This window comes from Mauremys mutica, chromosome 6, assembly GCF_020497125.1.
Source record: "Mauremys mutica isolate MM-2020 ecotype Southern chromosome 6, ASM2049712v1, whole genome shotgun sequence".
Lineage (NCBI taxonomy): Eukaryota > Metazoa > Chordata > Testudines > Geoemydidae > Mauremys > Mauremys mutica.
This window is the reverse complement of record NC_059077.1, coordinates 66,067,249-66,092,840: the sequence shown is the minus strand read 5'-3', so window position 1 is coordinate 66,092,840 and position 25,592 is coordinate 66,067,249. Positions and strand designations below refer to the sequence as shown.

Genomic DNA, 25,592 nt, shown 5'->3' with positions numbered 1-25,592 from the left:
CTGGGCTGGTGCCTGGAGCTGGTCCTGCCCCCAGCTTGGTAACAACTCAAGTCTTGTCTCTGATAAGCATCCTGTTGACTCTCTTTTACAGACCTATCTAGGAACACCACTGAGAAATCCAGAAAGTGAATAGGAATACAACTGTCATGGCAGTGAACTCTATCTTGAAAAACCAGTCATTGGAACTGTGAAACTGAATTCGAAAACCAACCTTCATTCCAGTTCTAACTGATAAGTAGAAAAATGATATGTGTATTGTTTACCCAAGTGACAACATGGTTACATTAAGCTAAATGCTACTACGAAAGTATGTGCGTTAGTTAAAATTCTCTAAATGATTAAAATGTATGATGTGTACTTGTTTTTTGCTAACAAGTTTAGCCTTAGTTGTCTAGAAGTTATGCTAAATCAAGAAGTAGTTTAGAACATTGAGGCTGGAGGAACTCATTACACTAGCTAAACTTAGCATTGATTGCAATAGGTAACTGTGCTTCCCTACAGCAAAAGTTAGCTCTGAATACAACTGAGTGTTTCAAAGAGTTCAACTCCAAAATCACACAATTTGTGGTCAAGACCTTCTTAGACAAAAGCAGCAGCTTTGGCTTTTAAGCTTTAACTAAAGTTTCAAATAGTGGTAAAAGTGGCATACGAGCTTACAGCAGTAGTGAAATTCTGAGAAGTTAGAGTAGCTGCAAAATAATTAATTATGTTTTGGGTTAAATGTGAGATAGTCTTGTGTGTGTACAAGTGGCAAAGCTTGGTTATGAGTAACACCTGGTAAGGTAATGTTGAACTGAATTAACATGTTTTGATAAAAAATAGCTTGTCTAAATTTGTATATCTGCTTTAGAATGGTTTTGGTTGAACTGACATGAGCAGACCCATAATTACATTGGCATATAAACTTGAAGATCAATAACGATCAATATTGAAGGATCCATAGTTCCACCATGATACCAAAATCACCTGCCCAGACTAGTACAGAACTAGGAACTCACCTTTGTAATAAGAGTATAAGACACTGAATTGAACGAACAGATTTATTATCTCTTACAAACTGTAACATCCCATGTTGAATTTAATTTTGACATTGTAAACACTATCATATAACCATCTTTATTTTTCTTTCTGTAATTCTTTTTTAATTAAAAGCTATTTTGGCTAATAAAAGTCAAATTTATAATAATCTGAGTTTCTACTTTAGCTAAAGAACACAAATCTAAAGAACAAAATGCAGTAGGGGGTAACTGGTTAACTATTTAACCAATGTGTGTTTTATGAAGGCACTTCATTTTCAGTTTTTATTTTGTTTAAAATTTCCCAGGAATTTAACAATTTTTATAAAAAAATTAAAAACAAGTGAAAAACATTGCAAAAAATTAACTTCAGTTTTCTGAGTAACTATCACTCTCCTTGGTGTTTTTTTTGTTTGATTTTTTTTAAACAAAACCAACCCTTATTTTCTGAAACAGCTAGATAGTTTTTTTGGTTTTTGACTCACATTAGTCCACTAATTTTAATTTGCCTTGAATGCTGATAATTATCCACACTATCTGTAAAAGTTGGTAATGTGTATGTCATAGACATGGGATTGTCTACAATATGGACACCAGCGCTCGAGTCTTTCTGGCCCAGCTTTTGGCCCCGCACTGTTTTGGAAGAAAGATAGTGGCGTGGTAATCTGGGCTACCCCAGTTACCGAAGCACCATCTCTTCCTGAAGTGAGCCTGGAAGTAGAACAGGTGGAGGAGGCCACATGAGGAGATGACAGCTTCGCTTTCTCCAGCCTCTTCCACTTCTGGGTCTGCTCTGGAAGGCGAGATGGTGGCTCAGTGACTTGGGCATCCCAGGGTAACCAAGATTTTGTCATGGTTATTTTTAGTAAAAGTCATGGACAGGTCGAGGACAAACAAACAAAAATTCATGGAAGCCTGCAACCTGCCTGATGTTTACTAAAAATTATTGCGGGGGTGGAGGACTTGAAGGGGAGGCGACTGAAACCAGAGCCCGGCTGTGTGTGTGGGGCGGATGCCACCACCCACCATTGCTGACACCTCTGGGGCTCTCACTACACCCCCAGCAGTTCAGAGCTCCAGGGTCCACCAGCTGACAGCTCCAGCTCACTGCCCTGGGGCACGGGGCTGAAGTTTTCACAGATGTCTCAAAATCATGGAATCCGTGACCACAGTGACTAAATCTTATCCTTACTCACGAACCTGAAGCTCTGAAATGTGTGATCATGAAATATTAGTATAACTTTTACTTTTTTGGGTAGCGCAAGCTACAGAGGTCATATTCAGTAGGGAAATAGTTGTTTGTTCTGTTATATTCTCATTAACCTCAGTGTTATTAAATAATTCATATGGAGAAGGGAAAGTACAATAATCTAAATACATTATTGATATACTGTAATCTAACCTTTTGTATTTCAAACACCAAATCCAATAGTACATGATAAATATTAATTAGTTCATAAAATGTAGATATTAAAGAGAACGACAATTAGACCTATAATCTAAGAATATAATCTGTATAATGTTTAAAGTGTTGCTGTGAAAAGTTCCCCTAAAAAGGAAGAGGAACGGGAACCAATAAAGCAAACATCTTTATATCTCAAGAGTTCCCCAATATGAACTATGTCTAGGGTCCTCTGTTAAGTTTATAGTTTTTATATCTCTTTTCAAGGAGATAAATTGATACCATTTATCAAAACTTTTATGCTATTTGTTTCTTAAATCTGTATAGACAAATACCATGAGGATAAAGGAATTGTGCCAAATTATAACACAGACTGAGTTTGATCTATATAATTTCTCTTACCATATGCAGTTTGCTGCCACTCAAAGCCATTCACCATAAATCAGGGGAATTTGTTTACGCCCCTTTACAAGGCTGCACACTTTAGAGTATGACAACAGAAATCAAAGCAGTTATCTAAAGAGAGCTATTTCGCTGGAAATTACACCAGCAGACCAAGTGTGAAATATACTGGACAGTACTTTCACAGTATCTTTAAAATATGTACACACCTTTTTCACATACATATCTCTAACATGGAGATATGAAGCACCCATAATTGCAGATTTAGATGGATTCTAAAATATATGTTGACTTTATTGTCGACCATGATGTTTCAGAAAGGGAAAGGAAGGTTACTCACTTGTAACTGGAATTTTCAGAGTATATTCTCTGTGCACTCACCCACTTCAGATGTGTGTTCCCCTTTGTTTTGTAGATGGTTGAGTTCTGAAGTTTTTTATTAGCATACCACCTTACTTAAGAACAGCCCTACTGGGTCAGACCAAAGGTCCATCTAGCCCAGTATGCTGTCTTCTGACAGTGACCAGTGCCAGGTGCCCCAGAGGGAATGAACAGAACAGGTAATTATCAAGTGATCCATCCCCTCTCGCTCATTCCCAGCTTCTGGCAAACAGAGGCTAGGGACACCATTCCTGCCCATCCTGGCTAATAGCCATTGATGGACCTATCCTCCATGAATTTATCTAGTTCTTTTTTGAACTCTTATGGTTTTGGCCTTCACAACATCCTCTGGCAAGGAGTTCCACAGGCTGTGCATTGTGTGAAGAAATACTCCCTTTTGTTTTAAACCTGCTGCCTATTAATTTCATTTGGTGACCCCTAGGATCTTGTGTTATGAGAAGTAGTAAACAACACTTCCTTATCTACTTTCTCTACACCAGTCATGATTTTATAGACCTCTATCATATCACCCCTTAGTCATCTCTTTTCCGAGCAGAAAAGTCCCATTCTTGCTCTCTCCTCATATGGAAGCTTTTCCACACCCCCTAATCATTTTTCTTTCTCTGTACCTTTTCCAATTCCAATATATCTTTTTTTGAGATGGGGTGACCACATCTGCACACAGTATTCAAGATGTGGGCTACCATGGATTTATATAGAGGCAACATGATCTTTTCTGTCCTATTATCTATCCCTTTCTTAATTATTCCCAGCATTCTGTTTGCTTTTTTGACTGCCACTGCACATTGAGTGGATGTTTTCAGAGAACTATCCACAATGACTCCAAGATCTCTTTCTTGAGTGGTAACAGCTAATTTAGACCCCATCATTTTATATGTATAATTGGGATTATGCTTTCCAATGTGCCTTACTTTGCATTTATCAACGTTAAATTTCATCTGCCATTTTGTTGCCCAGTCACCCAGTTTTGAGAGATCCTTTTGTAGCTCTTTGAAGTCTGCCTGGGTCTTAACTATCTTTAGTAATTTTGCATCATCTGCAAATTTTGCCACCTCACTGTTTAACCCTTTTTCCAGATCATTTATGAATATGTTGAATAGGACTGGTCCCAGAACAGACCCCTGGGGGACATCACTATTTACCTCTCAGAAGTTTGACATGCCGCTATAAAGAGATCCAGCTATCTAATCTGCTGTCCAGTCCTGCAAGATATTAATTTAGAGCTAATTAAACAAATGTCCCCTTGGAGATGCTGCTCCTCCTTATATTGCTCTTCTCCATTATAGTGTCAGGAAGGACCTCTACTACCCTCTTAAAATCCTGCTTTTTGAGTTCAGCTCATATCCCTAACTAAACAGAAGAAGCTTTCTCAGACCATGAACTGAATCAAGTAATCCAACTTATCAAAATGGGATTTAAAAAAAAACTGACCCACTGCAACCAACTGTTGTGATACACCACTCCCCTCTAGGTGTCTAGGAGATGTGCTCTGAGCACCATAAGCTTGAATGCAAGCACTTGCACACTAGGCTGACCAGGCTCTATACGGGGTGGCTCACCATTAACAGAGTCCAGATAACAGAGGATTTATTTTACTAGGGATCCCAGAAAATAAAAGGTGCAAGCAACCTAGGTATAATTACTTTTACTGCTACAATACTCATCAACTTAAAATTTCTATGTCAGCTTCTGGGGCAGTCCAGTACCTGGGTATAAAGGTAACTGTATTCCATGGGGATCTTCAGGCTTAGTGCCAGGGATACTTCCTGTCCTTTCCTCTCACAGAGAAATGAAACAATGGCCCGCAGACCTAAGTGGCTAGAGCTCAATTCTTCTGTCCAGTCTTGTTGGGCCCATCTGCATGGTCCTGGTGTCCACATGTGCAGTTAACACCTGCTTGCAGGCCACTGTGCTGTTTCCTGTTGCTGTGACTCCTGCCAACAGCAGGGTGGTTTACTGTTCAGCTCTCAGTTCTCAGGCACAGCTCTAAGGCTGTTGACTGCCCAACCTTCTTTCTGACAGCTAACACCTAGGCTAGAGTTCATGTGCAGCTTCTTGTTCTCTGCCAAGCCTGATCCTTTGATCTCTTTCCTATTCTCTCAACATTGTGGAGGTCTCTACTGACCAGGTTTTGAAATTGGTAACAGTCCTTTCCCTTCAGTTCACTCTGGATGATTTGAAAGCATCCAGTAATTAGCCAGCAAGATCAATATGCTATAACCCTCACCAAAAGAAGAGATTAGTTTAACATGGTTTAGAGGTCAGCAGCTTAAAATTGACAAGAAAGGAAGGATGGGTGGAAGTATGATCCCTTTCTTGTTTCATGGTCTCCCTGTGTTCCAGCACCAGCACAAGACCAGCCAGATCTCCATGAATCAACAGCAGTGGTCCATGACCACATTTTGGAGACCATTGCTTTAAATCCTACTACTGAATGCTTTGTTTGTAAGTGGTATCCATGTGAGCTCCCACATTACTTTCCTTATGGTGCTGAACAAAAACAAGTAATTCTGAAAGGAGAAAACATTTGCTCCATCACTGGTAAACTATCTGTAACCAATTATGATTCCACAGTAAGGTGATCTTAAAAAAGGTGCTTTGGTACTCCAGAAATGATCAGCATGTGCCCAGTGTAGTGCATGCCACACACTGCAGCATACACAGTTAATTTTGTTCTTTATTCTCTAACTTCTGATTTAAAATCCTGGAGCTTGGGATTTTACATTTTTTTATCACCTGGTTAAACATCAGTTAACCTCTTGGCTCTGGCTGAATGTGTCCCCCATTAAGCCAACTTTCAGCTAATTCTGTCTCAAATAAACAGCAGCCATTGCTATTCACTATCATTAGGCTAAATCAGCTCCTTGGGAGACATCCTAATAAAGCAAGCATCTGTCCCAATTAAAGGCATCACAAATAAGTGGTGTATGCTGTAGTTAGTTTTAAAAAATGCAAGACATTCATAATCATTTTAATGAAAAAATATCATCCAGTTAGTGTACTGTCATTTTGACTGCATTTTCTAACAGTCTGCACTTGTTAATTTACTTAATGAAGTTGCTGAAGTAAATTGGGAGTAGTCTCCACTTTAACACTCTTGAATGCATAAAAACAGAACTGAGCTGAATTCTTCTTTTAAATCTTATTAGAAAACAACTCTAAATTATTTTAAAGCCACTCATTCTCTGTTACTTGGTACAACATTTTCCTTTTTGATATTACAGAGCATCTCCTTTTGAATTAAGTATTTTTCTCATTTTCTTTGGTCAGAAGTCGCATATATTTAGTTTTCTGAAGTTAGTATCTATCCTTTATCTACTTAATCCCAGAGAATAATGAATGAGACCTCCTCCTCAAGGCCTTTCATTTTCAGTTTTTATTTATTTTTACCAATTTTATTCCCAGTTTTCACAAAAGCCATTATGGGGTTGTTGTGGTTTTTTTTTAAAAACTGATTTTCATCATATTTTGGAAGTGCTGGAACTCCCCAGACCCATCTCCCTGCTCCAGGAGACATGGATGCTTCGCAGCCTGGGCCACCCAGGGTACTGAGCCACCATCTCTCCCCCAGAGTGGACCCTGAAGGAGAAGAGGTGAGGGAGATAAGGGCACCAGCTCCTCATGCTGCCTCCTCCACCTCTTCCACTTCCAGGCCTGCCCCAAGAGAGATGAAGACTCTGTAACTAAGTTACTGAAATGCCATTTCTCCTTCCAAAAGAGGGTGTTGGCTCAAAAGTACCAGAAAGACTCGAGTGTTGGTCTCCATATTGCTGTCAATCCCATGTACACCACATACATACTACCAGCTTTATAGATAGCAAGGATAGTTATCAGCATGCAAAGCGAATCTAAGTTAGTCAATTACTTTTCATGTCAAAATGGGTCAAAAACAAAAAGTCATCTGATGTTTGATAACAAAAGGATTTTTTCAAAAGTTAAAAAAAAAATCAGGAGAAGAGAGTGATATTTACCCAGAAAACTGCAAAGTTAGTTTTCGCACTGATTTTCAAGTGTTTAATTTTTGTAACAAACACTGATACATTCCTGGGAAATTTAAAACAAAATAAAAACCAAAAATGAAAGGCCCCAGGCATCTTTCACTAGCAATGCATTTCACAACAGAACATCCTTATACCCATGAAATGTTACTGAAGCTTCAACCTTTTTAAAGCACCTATGTTTTCTGTTTTTAATCAATTGTGGTCAAGGCATTGATGACACAGACAGCATATCACCATAAGGTTATCTTTTATTAGAGATCTTATATTCCATTTCCCCAAAAAGATATAAAACCTTCCAAGAGAAAATATCAAAAACCTTCCATTTAAATCAGTTTGTTTCATTTCATTTCAGAGATATGATGAACAAGAAAAATCAAAGACATTTAAGATAAGGGAATGTAAAAAAAATCTCAGTACAGGTACAACTCTGGTCTGGAAAATAAGTACAATGTTTGAAACCATATCTTGAACAGCATTTTATTTAAATCCATATTTGTGGAAAATAAGGATGCTTGGATCTCTTAACCACCAGTGCAGCTATGAAAATTAGAAAAAATGTAAAAGAACATGATTAATTGGTGTATATATAGTTAATGAACAGAAAACCAAATATGTCACCAAAACTGCAATAATACAATTAAAGTATTGAGTAACCATTCACAGGAGGCATGGAAGAAAAGCAAGAGCCCAATCTTGAATTGATCACCTAGGCAAAATCTCTGTTTGCTGACTTTGGTGGAAATTTTGATTGGTATTAAGGAGTTCAATATTGGGCCTCAAATTGACTTAAAGTCATAATTTACCGTAATTTATCACTTAAACAGAATGCATTTCAGTTTTTCCTTCTGATAAAAAATTAAAATTACTAGAACAAAGCAGAAGTCTGCTGGTTAAGGAGTATTCAGGCATTATGACTGTACAGCTGGTGACAAATGAAAAACTGATACAATACATTGTTTAATTATATTGAAACAGATCCTTTGGAAACAAGTCCCACACGTAAGAATACTTTAAAATTTATTGCATCAAAATTTTAAATTTTCTACTTAACAGAATTTAAGATATTTTGAATATCCTCTTTGCACAGAATCTACAGAGTGCTCTGAAGATTTCTCATCTACATATGCAACAAAAATAGAAAATGTTACCACAATTTTCTGCTGGCAAGCCTAAAGATTGTAAATTTCAACTAAAAAGGGAGAAAAATTCAAATACTGTAATGAAGAAAACTTACAGTACATGTTTATTGCATGAAAATATCAATTTACTGTTCTATATACTCTCAAATATAATTCTTACTTTTCATAAATGGTTAGTGGTCAATATATCCTTGATGTAATTCACACCAGATTCTGCTAAATATTCTACTCTTAAGTACAAAATATTTAGCAGATTGAACTAAATTATGAATTATGCAATCATGATAGAGAGAGATCCAAACCATGACAATACATAAAATTAAATTTTTACGTTTTTTTGTATGTTTGAAGTTGGATGTATGGCTACAAGATATAAATTGATATACCACAGCACCAAAATTACCTAATTAAAATAGTACAGCAGTCAATTTTAGAGTTAGCAGACAGTACGTCTTTTCCAGTTAAGAGGATTTATCATCTGTTAATATTAAAGAAAATCACCGATGAACGCATAAATAAAGCCTAAGCAAAATGAAGTCAGAGGTACAAAGATTAAGGAAGATCAGTAAAGGGAATAATACTCAGATGCAAATTAGTATATTTTAATTGTAAACAGTAGCTGTATTCAGGGAAATAGAATTTTCATACTCACATGGCTTCAGCACTCAATGTAAAATACTTGATATGGTGAAAATGAGAGGAGTAAGATGCTATTCCTCAATAAGGTAAACATTGACAACATATGTAAGCATGATTATTAGGTTTGAAGAGTGGCATTTTTAAAATATAGGCACGTGATTCTCAATGCACAGTTTACTACAATCTGTGAAATGTAAATACATTGTATGATGGGTTTTGCAAACTATGTCTTACACACTATAAAGTCTCTGCATCAAGTTGCAGTTTCCTTGACAGTGGCTGAATTTGAATATTACAATATTCCTTATTCTTTCAATATTTAGTTTTATGACATTGTTTCAGTACATTCAAATAGTCAAAATGTTCAGAACAACACAGCACAAATTTGGTGCTGGAGGACATAGATCAGAGTGTGGCCAGCATGGTCAAATAGAAGACACACAGTTTAAGTATTTATATAAACTACCCTTTTCCCCAAAACAGTGATGTGGACAGTAAAATAGTAACGGGACACATTAAAAAATAAGGCACATTTATCTTGATATGGTAATCTTGATATAGAAAACCCATTTCAGAGAACATCAGTATCCAAATGAGTTTTGTAAAAAAATCTTGTATTCATGATTATTACAGATTTACTTTTTTATTGTATATGATAATGGAATAATTGCACATATCCCAATGTGTCAAGTAACAAAATGGGACTTTTATTAAATATTTCTATAATTTTCCATTGCAGGATTAATTTGAAAATCTCTCTTTTCTTAAGCTATGAAATTCACAAAGTGATGGTAGGGCAAAAAGTGTTAAAATCTACCATCGCTTACGAGACAAAGTCTCCGGTCTTTCACTTTACCACAGAATTCAAATCTCCATCCCATAGAATAAATTGAAATTCAATATGGAATAAACTGAGATTACGGTCACTTATATAAATGGTTTCAAATATTTGGACATTAGCTATTACACAAGAGCTTTTTATTCCATTTAAGTTCCAAGCTTTATTAGGGATTTCAACATTGCAATTATTTGTATATAAATTAATCAAGGCTCAGCAAAACAAGTCATTTAAGTCCCACTCCCTCTCCCTTCAAAAACAAAAAACCCCAGAAACCATTAATTATCATTTAACCTGAGATTCAATTTGTTGTCTAGAGGTTAACATCCTTAGAAATTTCTTCATGTGTTGCGTTAACTTATACTGATGTTGGTATTTTATGTAAAAACAAAAAAGTTGTTTGCAACATGGCTATTCACTGTGTTGGTCAAAAAAATAATTCTAGAATGCATGTTTTCTCACAGTATCCAGAAGCTGGAATAACAATGTGCTTCTTTATTGCACGTCAAACTTAGAGGAAATATAACTGCAAATTCCTCCTCACTATATGAATATTAAAGCCAGGTTTCATCTCAGTCGAATCCGGAACGTATTTATCTCCATAGAACTCATATTGATCTCACTAATATTTCTGGTATCTGGAGGCAAATGCATCAAAGATAAAGATGTAGGTATAAGACTTTCAACGATTAGCTTATTAAAGAGTTTGTGCACCTTTATCTGAAAAACACAAAATTAAATAAAAGTCAATGATATTTAGAAAATTTAATACAAGTTTAATACAAGTTTGAAAGCTAATTTTAAAGTAACTAAGGGCTTGTCTACCTGACATGGCAATGAGCACTATGGCTGTATAAATTCTAATGCACACTATAGTATTGTCCTAGCCTTCACAACCTCCTCAGGTAAGGAGTTCCACAAGTTGACTGTGCGCTGCGTGAAGAAGAACTTCCTTTTATTTGTTTTAAACCTGCTGCCTATTAATTTCATTTGGTGACCCCTAGTTCTTGTATTATGGGAATAAGTAAATAACTTTTCCTTATCCACTTTCTCAACATCACTCATGATTTTATATACCTCTATCATGTCCCCCCTTAGTCTTCTCTTTTCCAAGCTGAAGAGTCCTAGCCTCTTTAATCTTTCCTTGTATGGGACCCTCTCTAAACCCCTAATCATTTTAGTTGCCCTTTTCTGAACCTTTTCTAGTGCTAGAATATCTTTTTTGAGGTGAGGAGACCACATCTGTACACAGTATTCGAGATGTGGGAGTACCATGGATTTATATAAGGGCAATAATATATTCTCAGTCTTATTCTCTATCCCCTTTTTAATGATTCCTAACATCCTGTTTGCTTTTTTGACCGCCTCTGCACACTGCGTGGACATCTTCAGAGAACTATCCACGATGACGCCAAGATCTTTTTCCTGACTCGTTGTAGCTAAATTAGCCCCCATCATGTTGTATGTATAGTTGGGGTTATTTTTTCCAATGTGCATTACTTTACATTTATCCACATTAAATTTCATTTGCCATTTTGTTGCCCAATCACTTAGTTTTGTGAGATCTTTTTGAAGTTCTTCACAATCTGCTTTGGTCTTAACTATCTTGAGTAGTTTAGTATCATCTGCAAACTTTGCCACTTCACTGTTTACCCCTTTCTCCAGATCGTTTATGAATAAATTGATTAGGATTGGTCCGAGGACTGACCCTTGGGGAACACCACTAGTTACCCCTCTCCATTCTGAGAATTTACCATTAATTCCTACCCTTTGTTCCCTGTCCTTTAACCAGTTCTCAATCCATGAAAGGACCTTCCCTTTTATCCCATGACAGCTTAATTTACGTAAGACCCTTTGGTGAGGGACCTTGTCAAAGGCTTTCTGGAAATCTAAGTACACTATGTCCACCGGATCCCCTTTGTCCACATGTTTGTTGACCCCTTCAAAGAATTCTAATAGATTAGTAAGACACGATTTCCCTTTACAGAAACCATGTTGACTATTGCTCAAGAGTTTATGTTTTTCTATGTGTCTGACAATTTTATTCTTTACTATTGTTTCAACTAATTTGCCCGGTACCGACGTTAGACTTACCGGTCTGTAATTGCCGGGATCACCCCTAGAGCCCTTTTTAAATATTGGTGTTACATTAGCTAACTTCCAGTCATTGGGTACCGAAGTCGATTTAAAGGACAGGTTACAAACCTTAGTTAATAGTTCCGCAACTTCACATTTGAGTTCTTTCAGAACTCTTGGGTGAATGCCATCTGGTCCCGGTGACTTGTTAATGTTGAGTTTATCAATTAATTCCAAAACCTCCTCTAGTGACACTTCAATCTGTGACAGTTCCTCAGATTTGTCACCTACAAAAGCCAGCTCAGGTTTGGGAATCTCCCTAACATCCTCAGCCGTGAAGACTGAAGCAAAGAATCCATTTAGTTTCTCCGCAATGACTTTATCGTCTTTAAGCGCTCCTTTTGTATTTTGATCATCAAGGGGCCCCACTGGTTGTTTAGCAGGCTTTCTGCTTCTGATGTACTTAAAAAACATTTTGTTATTACCTTTGGAGTTTTTAATTAATCTTGCCCTCATTTTAAGTAAAATCATTTTAAACAAAAAGCTACTATTTGAAATCATATTTACAAAAAGTTAATAAGACTGAACTCCAACCCAGAACTTTATGGCAATGTTTTACTAGGTTATTTTTACTTGCCAATACCAAATTAATCTACACACATCAGAATCTTCATATAGTTGTCAAATATAGAACATGTTACTTGGCTTTCAAAACACATTAAATCACAAGCATCCTGAAAATATGACATTTTAAAAAATTAAATAAAAGAATTATTCAGCCAGAATTCATACCATAACTGTTTTAAAACATTTTAAATTAAGCATGTATGCAAAAATTACCTTATAAGCTAAAAATCCTCTAATATTTCAACATACCTTTCCCTGAGTAGTAGAGCATAATAGCCCTGTGTCTTTGTTTGAAAATTTACAGTCAAATCCTTTTCTGTGAAGGATCAAGGCTGCTTCATCAGATGGCCCAGAATCTGCCTGCAAACAAACAAAATGTAAGTGTACCTTGGAAACTAAATGCTACAAACAGGAGACTTTTAGAACCTCAGACTAATCATTAGCATTTGACCTCTGGGCCACTTATGTTATGAATACCATTCTCCCTAAGCCGACAGAACACATTTCATGTAACAGTTTAAAAAGACAATGTGCAAGAATTTTCTTTATTTTTAAAGTATCTTAAAAACCTGGTCCTAAATTTAAATGCACTGGTAATAGTTGTATTAACAGGCTTCCCAGAATAAGCAAGGAAGTAAAGGCTTCATAATTATGCAAGCACACCTCCAGGTTTAATTACTGACCAGGACTTTGGTCCCTGCCAAGCTTTAACACTTTAGGCTTAGAAACCTAGCTACTGATCAGTTACAAAACTTATTAGAGACTATGACCAATAATGTACAACTATGAGATTAACTGTGCAGGTTGGTACATGGGCACAGAACCCACAAGAGGGAATAAGCAAGAGTTCAGGTACTCATTGAAACTCAGTTGTGTTTGATCTAATATGTAAAGTCTCTTCAAGTAATAATCACCACAATTATTATTACTAATTGCTTATATTACAGTAGCATAAAAAAGCCTCAATCAGAACCCGTCTTGCTAGGTACTCTACAAAAACAAAGACAATACAGCTGTCTGGGAAATAATTTCGCTTCCATGAAAAATTCCCAAATTGGAATGAAAAGCCAAAACTCCAAATTTTTTCATGGAAGTTAACTGCTGTAATATTTTGTTTCAGAAATGAAACATGCTCCCAGTGCTCCCAAGGAGCCTGGCTGGCTGCAGAGGAGCCAGGCAACCAAGCTGGCAGGATACACGGCTGGAAACTGAAGGACACCTGCCTGGTTTTCATCAAAAGTTTCATTGAAATCAACACATTTCCACAGAACATTTTGATTTCAATGAATTGGTGTTTACTGAAGGAAAAAACTTTGCACTGGAAAATTCCAGACCAGCTTTAGCAGAGTATACCTGCTTTAAAGAGCTTATAAACTCAGATGACAAATCATGCAGGAAAGGGCAACAGACAGGAAAACACCAAAACATGTACAGTTTTTATGTACAAATATACTTTTTTGTGGACACTGAGCCTAAGAATTTGGTACTATGGAGTATTAGCACAATTTTAGAGCTAATCAGAAATTTTCTGACAAAACACTTTTCCATTGGAAGATGCAGATTTGTTGACAATTAACTTTTCTGTGGAAATGTGTAGATTTTGGTGAAACTTTCAATGGAAATCAGGCAGGCAATGGAAACCCAGCTAGTTTCCTGCCAGCTCAACCACCTTCCTGTCACCTCCACACAGCCCACCAAATGAGTTGCCACAGAATCATGGTGCCCAGGCTTCATGGCTCTGCCCTTTAAGGGCAAAAGATTTTTTCAAAAATTGAACATTGGTCATGGATGGGAAAGACTGTTTTCCAGTTAGCTCTAAACAAAATACTTTACTAATTTCACAAAATCAGAGTAAATTCATTCTTTCATTTAGTTCTTCCCCATTAAGTATTTCTATTAATGTAATAAAAAACAGACTAAGTCAACAAATGCTGCAAAACACATGAGATTTACATTTAATGTGTTTATTAAACAGTAAAATATGAAAGTAATGTCATTTTTAGAGTAAGCATCCTACAACCATCCTGCTATTCAATAATTAAGTCCATGCATTCTATCCAGTCTTAAGATCCATCAATGAACATGTACCATATATTTTAGCAGGAATGTCAGTACACTTTCACCTACTTTACAAAGGAGTGGAGGTATTGGACTGGGAAGGGAGGGAATGCATAAAGATAACTTGTCCTTCAACTGAGCAGAAGGGTATCTGATAAGCCCCTTTCATTTCTTGCCATTTGAACACAAAATATGGTAGCATTTGGCCTTCGAGTATGAGATTAATATCTAGACTGCAACAGTTACTGAGCAGTTGGTCTGCAATTGATTGCCAAATTGCTAGGTGGCACATATAGCCACTAGCATAGCCCTCTTATAACTGAGAAGAAGGCTGCTGGTAATAGGAGCCAAGAGTTCTAACAAGTTTGCTTCTATGCTGACTTCTCCTTGATGAGCTCAGTCTGGGGCTGTAAGACCCACACCTGGGCTTCTCAGCATAGGTTTGAAGCTTTTTCATTATGGTGGGTACATCAAGTTCAAAATACTAAGAAACTATTATTACAGAATATACACAGGGCCTCACCAAATAGGCAAAGCTATGGATCAGCTGCAGGAGAGACCTCTGAGCCTAAGTCCAGAGAAGCAAAGAAAGTGGAAACTACCTTCCTATTCAAATTTTTCACATTGTCAGGTGCTAGCCTGGTCTACTAGGGGCTGTGGAACAGAAAAAAGAGGAGCTTGGGTGATCTCTGGAAAAATAACTCTGGATCCAGTCCAATGGCTCAATGCACATGAATTACTGTGACTACAGCAGAGGGTAGCTTCTGCTTTTTTCCTTGACTTTAGTATGGCTTTGATACTGTCCCACATGATCTCCTCATAAACAAATGGTAGAAATATAGCCAAGATGGAGCTGCTATACATCATTAGTTGAAAAAACCATTCCCAGAAAGTAGTTGTTAGTAGTTCAAAGTCAAACTGGAAGAGCATACCTAGTGTGGTGTGATGAGGACGGGTCCTGGTTCTGATTCCATTCAATATATCTTCATCAATGATATAGATAATGGCAGAGAGAGAACTCTTATAATGTTTGAGGATTATAACAACCTGGTAGGGGTTGCAAGTGCTTTAGAGGACAGGATTAAAATTCAAAACGATGTGGACAAACTGGAGAAATGGTCTGAAGTACATCGAATTAAATTCAATAAAGATAAATACAAAGCACTCCACTTAGGAAGCACCAATCAATTGCACACATACAAAATAGGAAATGACTGCCTTGGAAGAAGAAATGTGGAAAGGGATCTGGGGGTTATATGGATCACAAGCTAAATATGAGTTTGTTGCAAAAAACAACAAGAAGTAATTCTTCCATTCTATTCCATGCTGACAAGGCCTCAACTGGAGTATTGTGTCCAGTTCTGGGCACCACATTTCAGCAAAGATGTGGATAAACTGGAGAAAGTTCTGAGGAGAGCAACAAAAATTATTAAAGACGTAGAAAGCCATGACCTATAGGAAAGACTGAAAAAACTGGGTTTGTTTAATCTGGAGAACAGAAGACTGGAGAGAGGGGGGACAAGATTCAAGTACATAAAAGATTGTTACAAGGAGGAGGGTGAAAAATTGTTCCCAGTAACCTCTGAGGATAGGACAAAAAGCAAGGGGCTTAAATTGTAGCAAGGGAGGTTTAGGTTGGACAATAAGAAAAATTCCTGTCAGAGTAGTTAAGCATTGGACCAAATTGCCCAGGGAAGTTGTGGAATCTCTGTCACTAGAGGTTTTTTAAGAACAGGTTAGACAAACACCTGTCAGGAATGGTCTAGTTATTACTTAGTCCTGCCCTGAGTACACGGGACTGGACCAGATGACCTACTGAGGTCCCTTCCAGTTCTACACTTCTATAATTCTATGATTCCTGTGCTCCTGGAGCAATCCCTTGTACAGCTGGCCACAGAAACAACTCTCACACAGAAAGGCTACAGGCTCAGAAAGCTGTTCAACAGCCCAAACTCTGTGTATCTGTTCTCACAACAGAGTTCAGCAGTCAGATCACAGGTTCTGGGAGCTATACAATGATTCCCCCCACTTTGAGCAACTTAAAGCCTTCTAGCAAGTAAGATTGCTGGCTGAGGAGCAGCCAGTGGCAAGGCACAAAGAATCTGACAACACAAATAAAAACAGAAAATGAAAACAGAATATATAAGATAAGGAGAACAAAAGAAAAAGCATTCATACAGCAACAGTGCTAGGTGCAAGGGGTATAATGAGTGTGTGGAGGGGGGTGGGGAAACGGAGTAAATGACATTTAGCCATCAAAAGGAAACTCCAGCAAAAGATTGGAAATGACTGATCCAAGACACTTTCAATTCAATCATCACTGTACTGACAAAACCCACTGTGAACGTGGATCAACCTGGAATAATGAAGATGAGGTTGAGCCTAAATCAACTCATTGTCACGTTTTGGGTATACCTGAAGATTATTGAGGAGAAGTTGCCACTAAAGCCAGAGATTCAGTAAATATCCTTGATGCAAATACCCTTTTCCGGGTGGAAAGACAATACCATGTCCCAACTGGCTTCCTTGCTCAGTTAAGACTAAATTCATTTTCTATGAGACTCCTGTTATCAAGATTTTGAGGATGGAGAGCACTAGACCAAGTACTACAAGAAAACAACTATGGCATTCTGGATCACCTTATCGGTAAAACATCACTTCCCATAGCACAGTGTCTGATAGTAGAATAAAATCCCAAGCATTCATTACTGACTGAAAAGATTAAAAAAAAGTATAATGATATCACTAAGTAGAACTTGAGCTTTACTTGAAAGTTCCTCATTGAAAATAAGATCCTTAATTACTGAGTTGTGTGTACATTGTAGAATAGTATTAAGCAGGTATACTGTACATTTGTAAGTCAAGTTTTTCTCTATATTGTTTATTAGAATAACCAAAATAAAAAGAATAAATGGGATAAAAATAATCAATCAATATTGAGTTTCTAACTATGAAATACTACACTTAGTATTAGTTCAAAACATAATTTCAAAGTTAATTAAGTTACACTCAGAAAACTAGACAAAACATTTTTGTTTTGCACACAAAATAACAATGTCTGTGTAAAGAGCAGGTTAGAGAAACATCACTGAAAATTCATGGTGCAGAAGCCTGACTTCCTATAGGGGTGAAGTGATAATAGAAATGACAAGCCAGTCATCCAGTGGACTTATCTTGTAGTCATCTACATAACAAATGATGGTATGAATATTTCAACTCCGTTTTAAATTAAAAATTATTCTAATTAAGAATTTGAATCTATTAAAATATAAATGTATTAATAAAAACAATTACATGTTAATGAATGGACTTCAAGTAAAGTATAGGCATGTCTATGATTTAGTAATCATATAGGCTATGCCTACGCTGCAGAACACTTGCTTCAGCATGTAGGGAATGTGTAGCTAAGACACCACAGCGAAACACAAGCCACACTGCAGTGTACAGCTACATAATGCAGTGAAAGTCTCTCACAGGAAGGAGGCAGCAGCAAAAGGTTCTGGCAACAGGGAGCTGCCAGAGCCTTTTCCTAAAGCCTCCATCCTAACAGAGTTTTGCACTGCAGTGGGAGACAGGGACAGACACCGCTTGGGCATATAGAGAGCTCCTTATACCACCTCAGCATGTAAATTAGACTGAGCATAATTATGTCTAGGGGAGTGACTAGGTGTAAGGGAATCAAACTTACAACATCTCGTACCTCACTTATGAATTTGGCTTGCTATGATTAATGTATGAAAACCTCTTCTCAGCCTTCAATAAAAATTAAATATTCTCAGTCCTGTAAAATTTTACACATTACTATGGGACAAAAATTGCTAAGCTACTGCACTATCAAATCTCCCAACTTTTCTGTACAGCTGCCAACCCCTTCAACACTGATTTAATTTTGAACCCTCGACAGTTTAACACTGTCAGGTTCTTGGCTGATAAAAACAAAAACGCCCTGTGCCATGAATTCTCATAAGCAGCATCCCAGGGCAACACTGCTAAGATTTTTATCTGAGTGAGGGAGAAGTGCCATTTAAACAATTTTTAAGTGATTACCAGAAGACATAGTCATTTATTGGGACATTTAAGCAACACTATAAAGATACACATTTGCTATAAAGGAGTATTTAAAAAACAGTTTAACGTCGAAAACCAATTTATTTATAGTATATCATTTTACATCAATCCACTTTTGTTAAAATAAATGTTCCATACCCCTGAGGCACTATGATAGGAAGGTTGAAGTTTTACAATATTATGAATTACCATTTTTTCCTTAGAGGAACAGAATTTAAAAATTGAAACAACATTTTATCATAGGATTTTTCTCACTTGTTCTTTCATGGACTCATTTTGATTTCTGCCGTCTTAAATCTAAATAATGCTTTCCTTGTAATTTTGTAATTGAAGGTTCTTTTTAATATGTAAAATGGTAACACACTATAACTTCTCTAAAATATGCATCAACAGCTAGAGCAGTGCAAAGAATTTATAATTGCAGGAAAGAAATATGTTTTGTAGGTTAGCAAATAAAAATTATGACATTTATCATTTTCACTTTGAATTTTCTGAAAAAATGAAAAGCTGTTTCTTTGTATAAGAAATTCATTTAACTGGGTAATGCAGTTTTTGCTGTGGAAAAGAAAGGTTTCATACTTACAAATGTTATTCGCTTCGCATACTGCCTCGGCAGATTTACACTTTGCAAGTGCACATATCAGTACTGCAAGCCCTGGAGCCCTCTATAAAGCACTGATTGAACACATGCACCTTTGTGGTTATATAAAGGATCACAACCCCAACCAACCCATCCAAGCTCTGGATCAGCAGTGGCACTTGGAGACCAGTTACAGATAGGAAAATAGAGAATTCCCTCTGCAGATGTTCACAGATGGGAGTAAAAACCTCTTGAAGGAGGGCTGTAGCACACAAATGAGGCTAGCAATTTGCTCTCCTGAAAGGAGCATCTGCTTTGGCCTCTAAGGGTATGTCTACACTGCAATTAAAAACCCGTGGCAGGCCTGTGCCAGCTGGCTCGGGCTATGGAGCTGTTTACTTGTAGTGTAGACATTCAGCCTTGGCTGGATCCTGGGCTTTAGGATCCTGCGAGATGTGAGATCCTGCAGCCTGAGCCCCAACATCTACACCACAATTAAACAGCCCTTCAGCCTAAGCCCTGAGAGCCAAAGTCAGCTGGCACAGGCCAGTCACAAGTTTTTAACTTTGGTGTAGACATATCCAGAACCACAAAATTAATGGTAAGTAAATTTATGGATTGAGCTGTTGTAAATGACATTGTAAAAATAAATCTGAGGGAACAGTGGCTTGAAAGAGTAGATCCTGGAGTTGTCAGTTATAAATTTAACTCCAAAGAAGGTGGTGGGTCCTGCAAAGGACTGATGTGGGCTGGGCTCATGTATCTGCCTCACATTCTGTTGAACACTTACCCCCACATCCTAAGTCCTTGAGGCTCATGTGAGGGGAACAAAGTCTTTGAATTAGAAGATAACAGGTTGCTATTAATGCCACATAGCCTGTTGAACATCATGGTAGCTCGTTAGTATTAAAATCACTGAATAACCCTATGTAGGAAAGAATGTGGGCAGAAGGGGAAGACATGGGTCCCTCACATTCAAGATAGTATTATCTGTTGTAGAGTTATTGATAGTTCAGAAAGACAGGACCTGTAATGCTTATGTATCAGTGTACTGTCTGATAAATCACAAAAAGGGGCACAGGTGTGGTTTGCTGTGCAAATTAGATGAGGAAACAGGACAAGCTGCACATTCAACATCTATCTAGAATATGTAGAAAAAATTATGGGAGATTTCAATCAGGGACACATGCTGGAGGTCTCATGCTGGTGTAAAACATGCTGGGAATTTCTAAAAATTATAGATAACATAACTTAAACACTGCAACCATCTCCAGGTAATTCTATATCAGATTTCATTCTGATGGATAAAGATGTAAGATCACTGAATTAAAACTGATGGCTGCCTAGATTCAAGTGATCATGATCTAATTTCATTTGCTATGTGCAAACACAATATAGTCCTGAATAGTAATATATACACTTGTTGCTTTAAAAAAGGGAAAATTTCCCAAAGTTAAAAACAATTATGAACAAAACAGAGTTGGAGGAAATATTAAAGCGTAAAATATGAAGGATAATTGGGAATTGTTTACAAAGGCTTTATTAGATGCCAATCTCCACCCACCCATTCCGCAGTCAGGAAAGAGGTCGTCTTTGGTTAAAAGAAAAATCATGTTTAGAGGGTAGGTGAAAGCAGCAATACAAAAACAACAAAAACCCAATATGTAACTAATGGAAAAAGAAGCAAGTCGACAGTAAATAGTATACATCAGCAGTTAGGAGTTACAGACAGAATCATAAACAAAGCTAAAAGTAGTGAAAAATCTATGGCAAGTAGGGTGAAAAAAATTATATTTTTAAAAATATATCGGGAACAAATTAAATTCTTACAATGGTACAGATCTGACACTAGACAATGATGGTAAAATTATCAATCATGATGCAGAAACGGGAGACATACAAGAATATTTCTGTTCTGTATCCAGAAAGCAGCAAAATGGCTGTATCCATATCTTACAGGAGTAAGAAAATACTTTCCCCATCACCAACTAGGGAGGCTATTAAACAGCAACTATAAAAAATTTAGTGGGACCAGATAATTTGCATTGAAAAGTATTAAAATAATAGGTTGAGGAGCTATCTGAACCATTAATATTGACTTTTAACAAAACTTGGAACACGGTTAAAGTTTTAGAGGACTAGAGAAAAAGCCAATATTTTGCCAGTATTTAAAACGCATGGAAAAACAGGATGACACAGGAAACTATTGGCTGATTAGCCTAACATCAATTCCAACTATATCATGGAAAAGCTGATATAGGATGCAATCAGTAAAGATTTAAAGCTTGAAACATTAATGCCAACCAATTTGTTTTTAATGGGAAATAGGTAAAAAAAACCCTTTGTTTGTTTTTATTTAAATCACGTTTGGTTGATAAAAGTAACTGTGTTGGCATAATATACATATTTCTGTAAGGCATCTGATTTAGAATCACAGAAGATTAGGGTTGGAAGAGACCTCAGGAGGTCATCTAGTCCATCCCCCTACTCAAAGCAGAACTTAATCCTGTGTAACATTCTAATTAAAAAAAAAGTGCTATAAAAAGTCAATGCAGCCATTTTAAATGAATTAAAAACTGGCTGATAAATCTCAACAAGTAATTGTAAATGCAGAATTGTTGTCTAATGGTCTAGTGGGATCCTGCAGGAATCTGCTGTTAGCTCAACATTCTTCAAAAATCTGCAGATTACAAAAAATTTGGTGGAGTGGCCAGTTACACAGACCACCCTAGATCTCTTGGTATGGTGGTCTCATTTAAATACCACAACACAGCCAAATGCAAGATTGTGCATCTAGCAATAAAGAATGAAGGAAACTAAGAGGGGGTGTGTGATTGTATCCTGGAAAGCAGTGACTGTGAAAAAGGGCTAAAGAGTTCTTGGGCATTAGGAAATAGTGGGGTCAGAAACTCTTTCTTCTATGGCCCCCTATAGATGGAGGAAATCTTCCTCCAATAGGCCTCTCTGATGAGATGGGTCCGCAAAGAGGAAGGAAGAAAGCAGAGGAAAGTGAAGTGGCCTGGTGCAGAACTGTATGGAACAACCTTTGCAGGTATGTTTAGTACTCAACAATTGGAAGTAATCCAGGCACTGATAAAGGAGAAGACATAAGGTCTGAAGGATGGAGGCAAAGGTGTGTAGTTTTCAACCATCCCACCAAAAAGCTGTTGATTGGAAGCCAAAGTTCAGCTGATGAGCAGTGAGGAATCCTCCTTCTATATGGACATCTTTTATTAGAAGCAGGCTTAGTCAAGGAAGCAGACTGGCCACGATCTCTGAGGCTGCTTCCCCTTGTTCCTGCAGAAAGGGAGACTTTTGGAAGCCGAATGTTGGATTCAAATGTTTCCTTCTTATAGCGGACAGACTTAGTAAGCTCTAAGGATCGGGCAGTGACCTTTGTTGTTCTGATCTTTTCCAAAGGCCTCGGCCTTCAAAGAATGTTCTTTGATGTTCTTTTGTGACTCAGAAGAAAGGCCAGAGGACCTTAACCAGGAGTACCTTCCCTAAGGCTGTATAGACGCTTCCTAGTCCCTGAGTCACATATACCTTTGGTTACAGCTCTCACATTAGTATCTGAGGCATTACAGGCTCCTCTGAATTTTCTCTAGCATTCAACTTTGGTAATCAAAGGCTTCATAGCCTCCTTTTACTTCTCTGGTAAAGAGTCCAAAATGGGACTCCTGGTGTCCCATAGTGTGTAGTTATATCAAGACATCATGGCCTGATAATTGGCTACATGAAAACCCAGGGAGTGGAGCAAGCAGGTCTTTCTGCCACAAGTGTTCAGTTTGTATCCTTTCCTGTCAGAGGGAAAAGAGTGAGATGTCTTGTTACCACTGGCAAGTTCCTGTGCGGCAGATAACACCATGGAGTGCTGCTTAAGAATGTTATAGTGAAAATTGATGACCCTCAGTAAGTATTGGGCACATTCTGCCAGCTCTCTGATACTGGTGCTGAGGAAAACAAGAGAGCCAAATGTCCTTGGATGAATTAAGATGGCCTGGATTAATAGGAATAATCAATTATCTTCAATATGCAGCTGCAAAATATCAAAAAGAGGATCAAAGCAATTCTGTTGCCAAAACCCCTGGTTCAAATTGAAGAGTGCTAACCATTAGCTCCAAAAGTTCATGGAATTGCCTTTGTTCATCCAGGAAGAAGCCCGTCTGATCCTCTTTGATGGGTGACTTGTGAACTCCTTCAGAAGGGGTCTCATCCCACTCAACAGGTACTGACAATTCTTCTTGAGGAGAAGAAATGCTAGTGCAGGTGCAGGTTGTGATTTTCAATTCTGAGTTCTGCTGCTCAATACCATATCCCACAAGTGGGAACATACAGAGGTTCTCAAAAAGAAACATGTCCTATAGTCAGAGACTAAAGAAACTCAATATACTTATTTTATCCAAAAGGAAGTCAAGAGATGTCTTGATCACAGTTTCATAAGCATCAAAATGGGGAAGTGATTTCTAATAGTAGACTTCTCTTTAATCAATCAGAAAAAGTCATAATGAGATCCAGTGCTGGACTGGATGGTTGTCAAGATGAAGGCAAACTAATTCAGATTAGAAATGAGGCACAAATTTTTAACAGTGAGGCTAATTAACCATCAGAAGAATTTAGCATAGGGATGTGGTGCATTCTGCATCAAATGAGGACTTTAAATCAAGACTGGATATCTTTTGTATATGCTATACCTGAAACATAAATGATGGGATTGATGTACACATTATTGGGGGAGGTTCTTTGGCTTGTTTTATGCAGATGACCATAATGATCTTTCTTCTGGCCTGAATCTCCGTGAATCTATGATTTGAGGAAGGAAAGAGACAAGTGAGAATGTATACAGGCTGCATGAATCTGATGTAGGAGAAATGCATGGTCAGAGTACCCTGCCTGCTCTCGACAATAAAGAAGGTATTTGGCTTTGCAAGGAGTAAAAAAAGTTCTAATTAGGGTTGTAACCATTTTCTGAAGATTCTCTTGACCACTTATGTATTTTAAGGGCCTATTTATTCTGATGTCTACCTCTTAAATTGTCTCTGAACAATTCTCCCTGATCCCAAGTGTCTCCTTGTAGTTGGGCACTTTAACACTGGAGTTGCCATACCCTTTCCCCTCTCAAGTTCCAAAGGACTCCACAATAGGCTCTCTCTTGCCTCAGTAATACCCCTCCTTGGGACAGATTTATTAGAACAACATATTGTAAATAATCTATAACAAACTCCCCAAACGGTCCATCTTTCACCCACTGTGCATTAGTCCTTAAAATCCCATGACATCTAGTCCATTGATGTAGCAAATATCATAGTCCACCACATCTGGGCTCTTCTTCATTCTTGACCCTACAGGTCACTACAAGAACCAAGGAGGATGGCTTCCCTACCTGCTGGAAGCTACTTTAACACTTTCTCTCCTGAGATTTCATGGAAAGACTTAATTAAGCCCTCTGATATTAAGTTTACTCTGCAATATCAAGTATTTTCTTCTTGAAGAAAGGCTCAGGTAGACCAAAGATTTAGTTGCTAACTTGCTCCCTTAAGTTTTAAGAGTTTCATCATCTTGCTAAATAGGTCTGAACCTTCAAAAGACAGTTTAAAAATTTGGATTTGAGGGATAGGCTGGAGGTCCCGAACTTAACAGCCATTGTATTGATCTTGTGGCAGCTCCCAATGAATAGCTGAATCAAAGTAAAAACTGATCTGATCATCAATGGACTGATGATTAGTGGTGTGCAGAGTATTAGAAAATTATAACTTTGATCCACATAACCTAACCTCCTGGACACTCTTCCAAGGTAAATAGAAAGATTTATTCCACTACATTATGTGTGTCAAACCTACACATCCCATTGAACCATTTACTTCGGGCTGAAGCTCTCTCTTCACTCTCCAAAGGCATTTGGACCACAGCCACTGCAATTCAAAAGGACCAGAGACATAGATTGGCAGAACTGAACAAGAAGTCACTCATCTTGTGCAGTAATGATGGTTCTTTGAGATGTGTACCCCTATGGGTGCTCCACTGTAGGTATATCTGTGCCCCTGCACCTCTAATTGGAGATTTTAGGTAGCAATGTGCACTCAGCCTTTACATGAGCTCTCCCTGCCTCGTGGCTATCTAGCACCATGCAGGCGAACCCCCCTCAGTTAGATAGCCCTGAGGCAGACCACAAGAGAGGGAGAATCCATGTATGGGCTGAATGGATACTGCTACCTAAAATCTCTAATTAGAGGTGCAGGGGCGCAGATACACCTACAGTGGAGCACCCATAGGGACACTACTCGAAGAAGTAGTAGGAGTTCATGCTAGACTGGTCAAGAGCAACTGAGCTCCTTCCTCCCTAT

The 25,592-nt window shown here is 37.7% G+C and overlaps 1 protein-coding gene across 2 annotated transcripts in view; it reads right to left on the bottom strand.

The window, feature by feature from the left end:
• Nucleotides 1-7,453: 7,453 nt before the first annotated feature.
• The window catches only part of MAN2A1 (mannosidase alpha class 2A member 1), a 213,293-nt gene continuing 195,154 nt past the window's right edge, over nt 7,454-25,592 (bottom strand). For both annotated transcript variants that reach the window (XM_045020807.1, XM_045020808.1), the window contains 2 exons: nt 12,792-12,902; nt 7,454-10,559 (listed from right to left, as the gene is read on the bottom strand). In XM_045020807.1, coding sequence (XP_044876742.1) covers nt 10,407-10,559; nt 12,792-12,902 — 264 coding nt within the window. In that variant the 3' untranslated portion in view covers nt 7,454-10,406. The remainder of the gene's footprint in view (nt 10,560-12,791; nt 12,903-25,592) is intronic.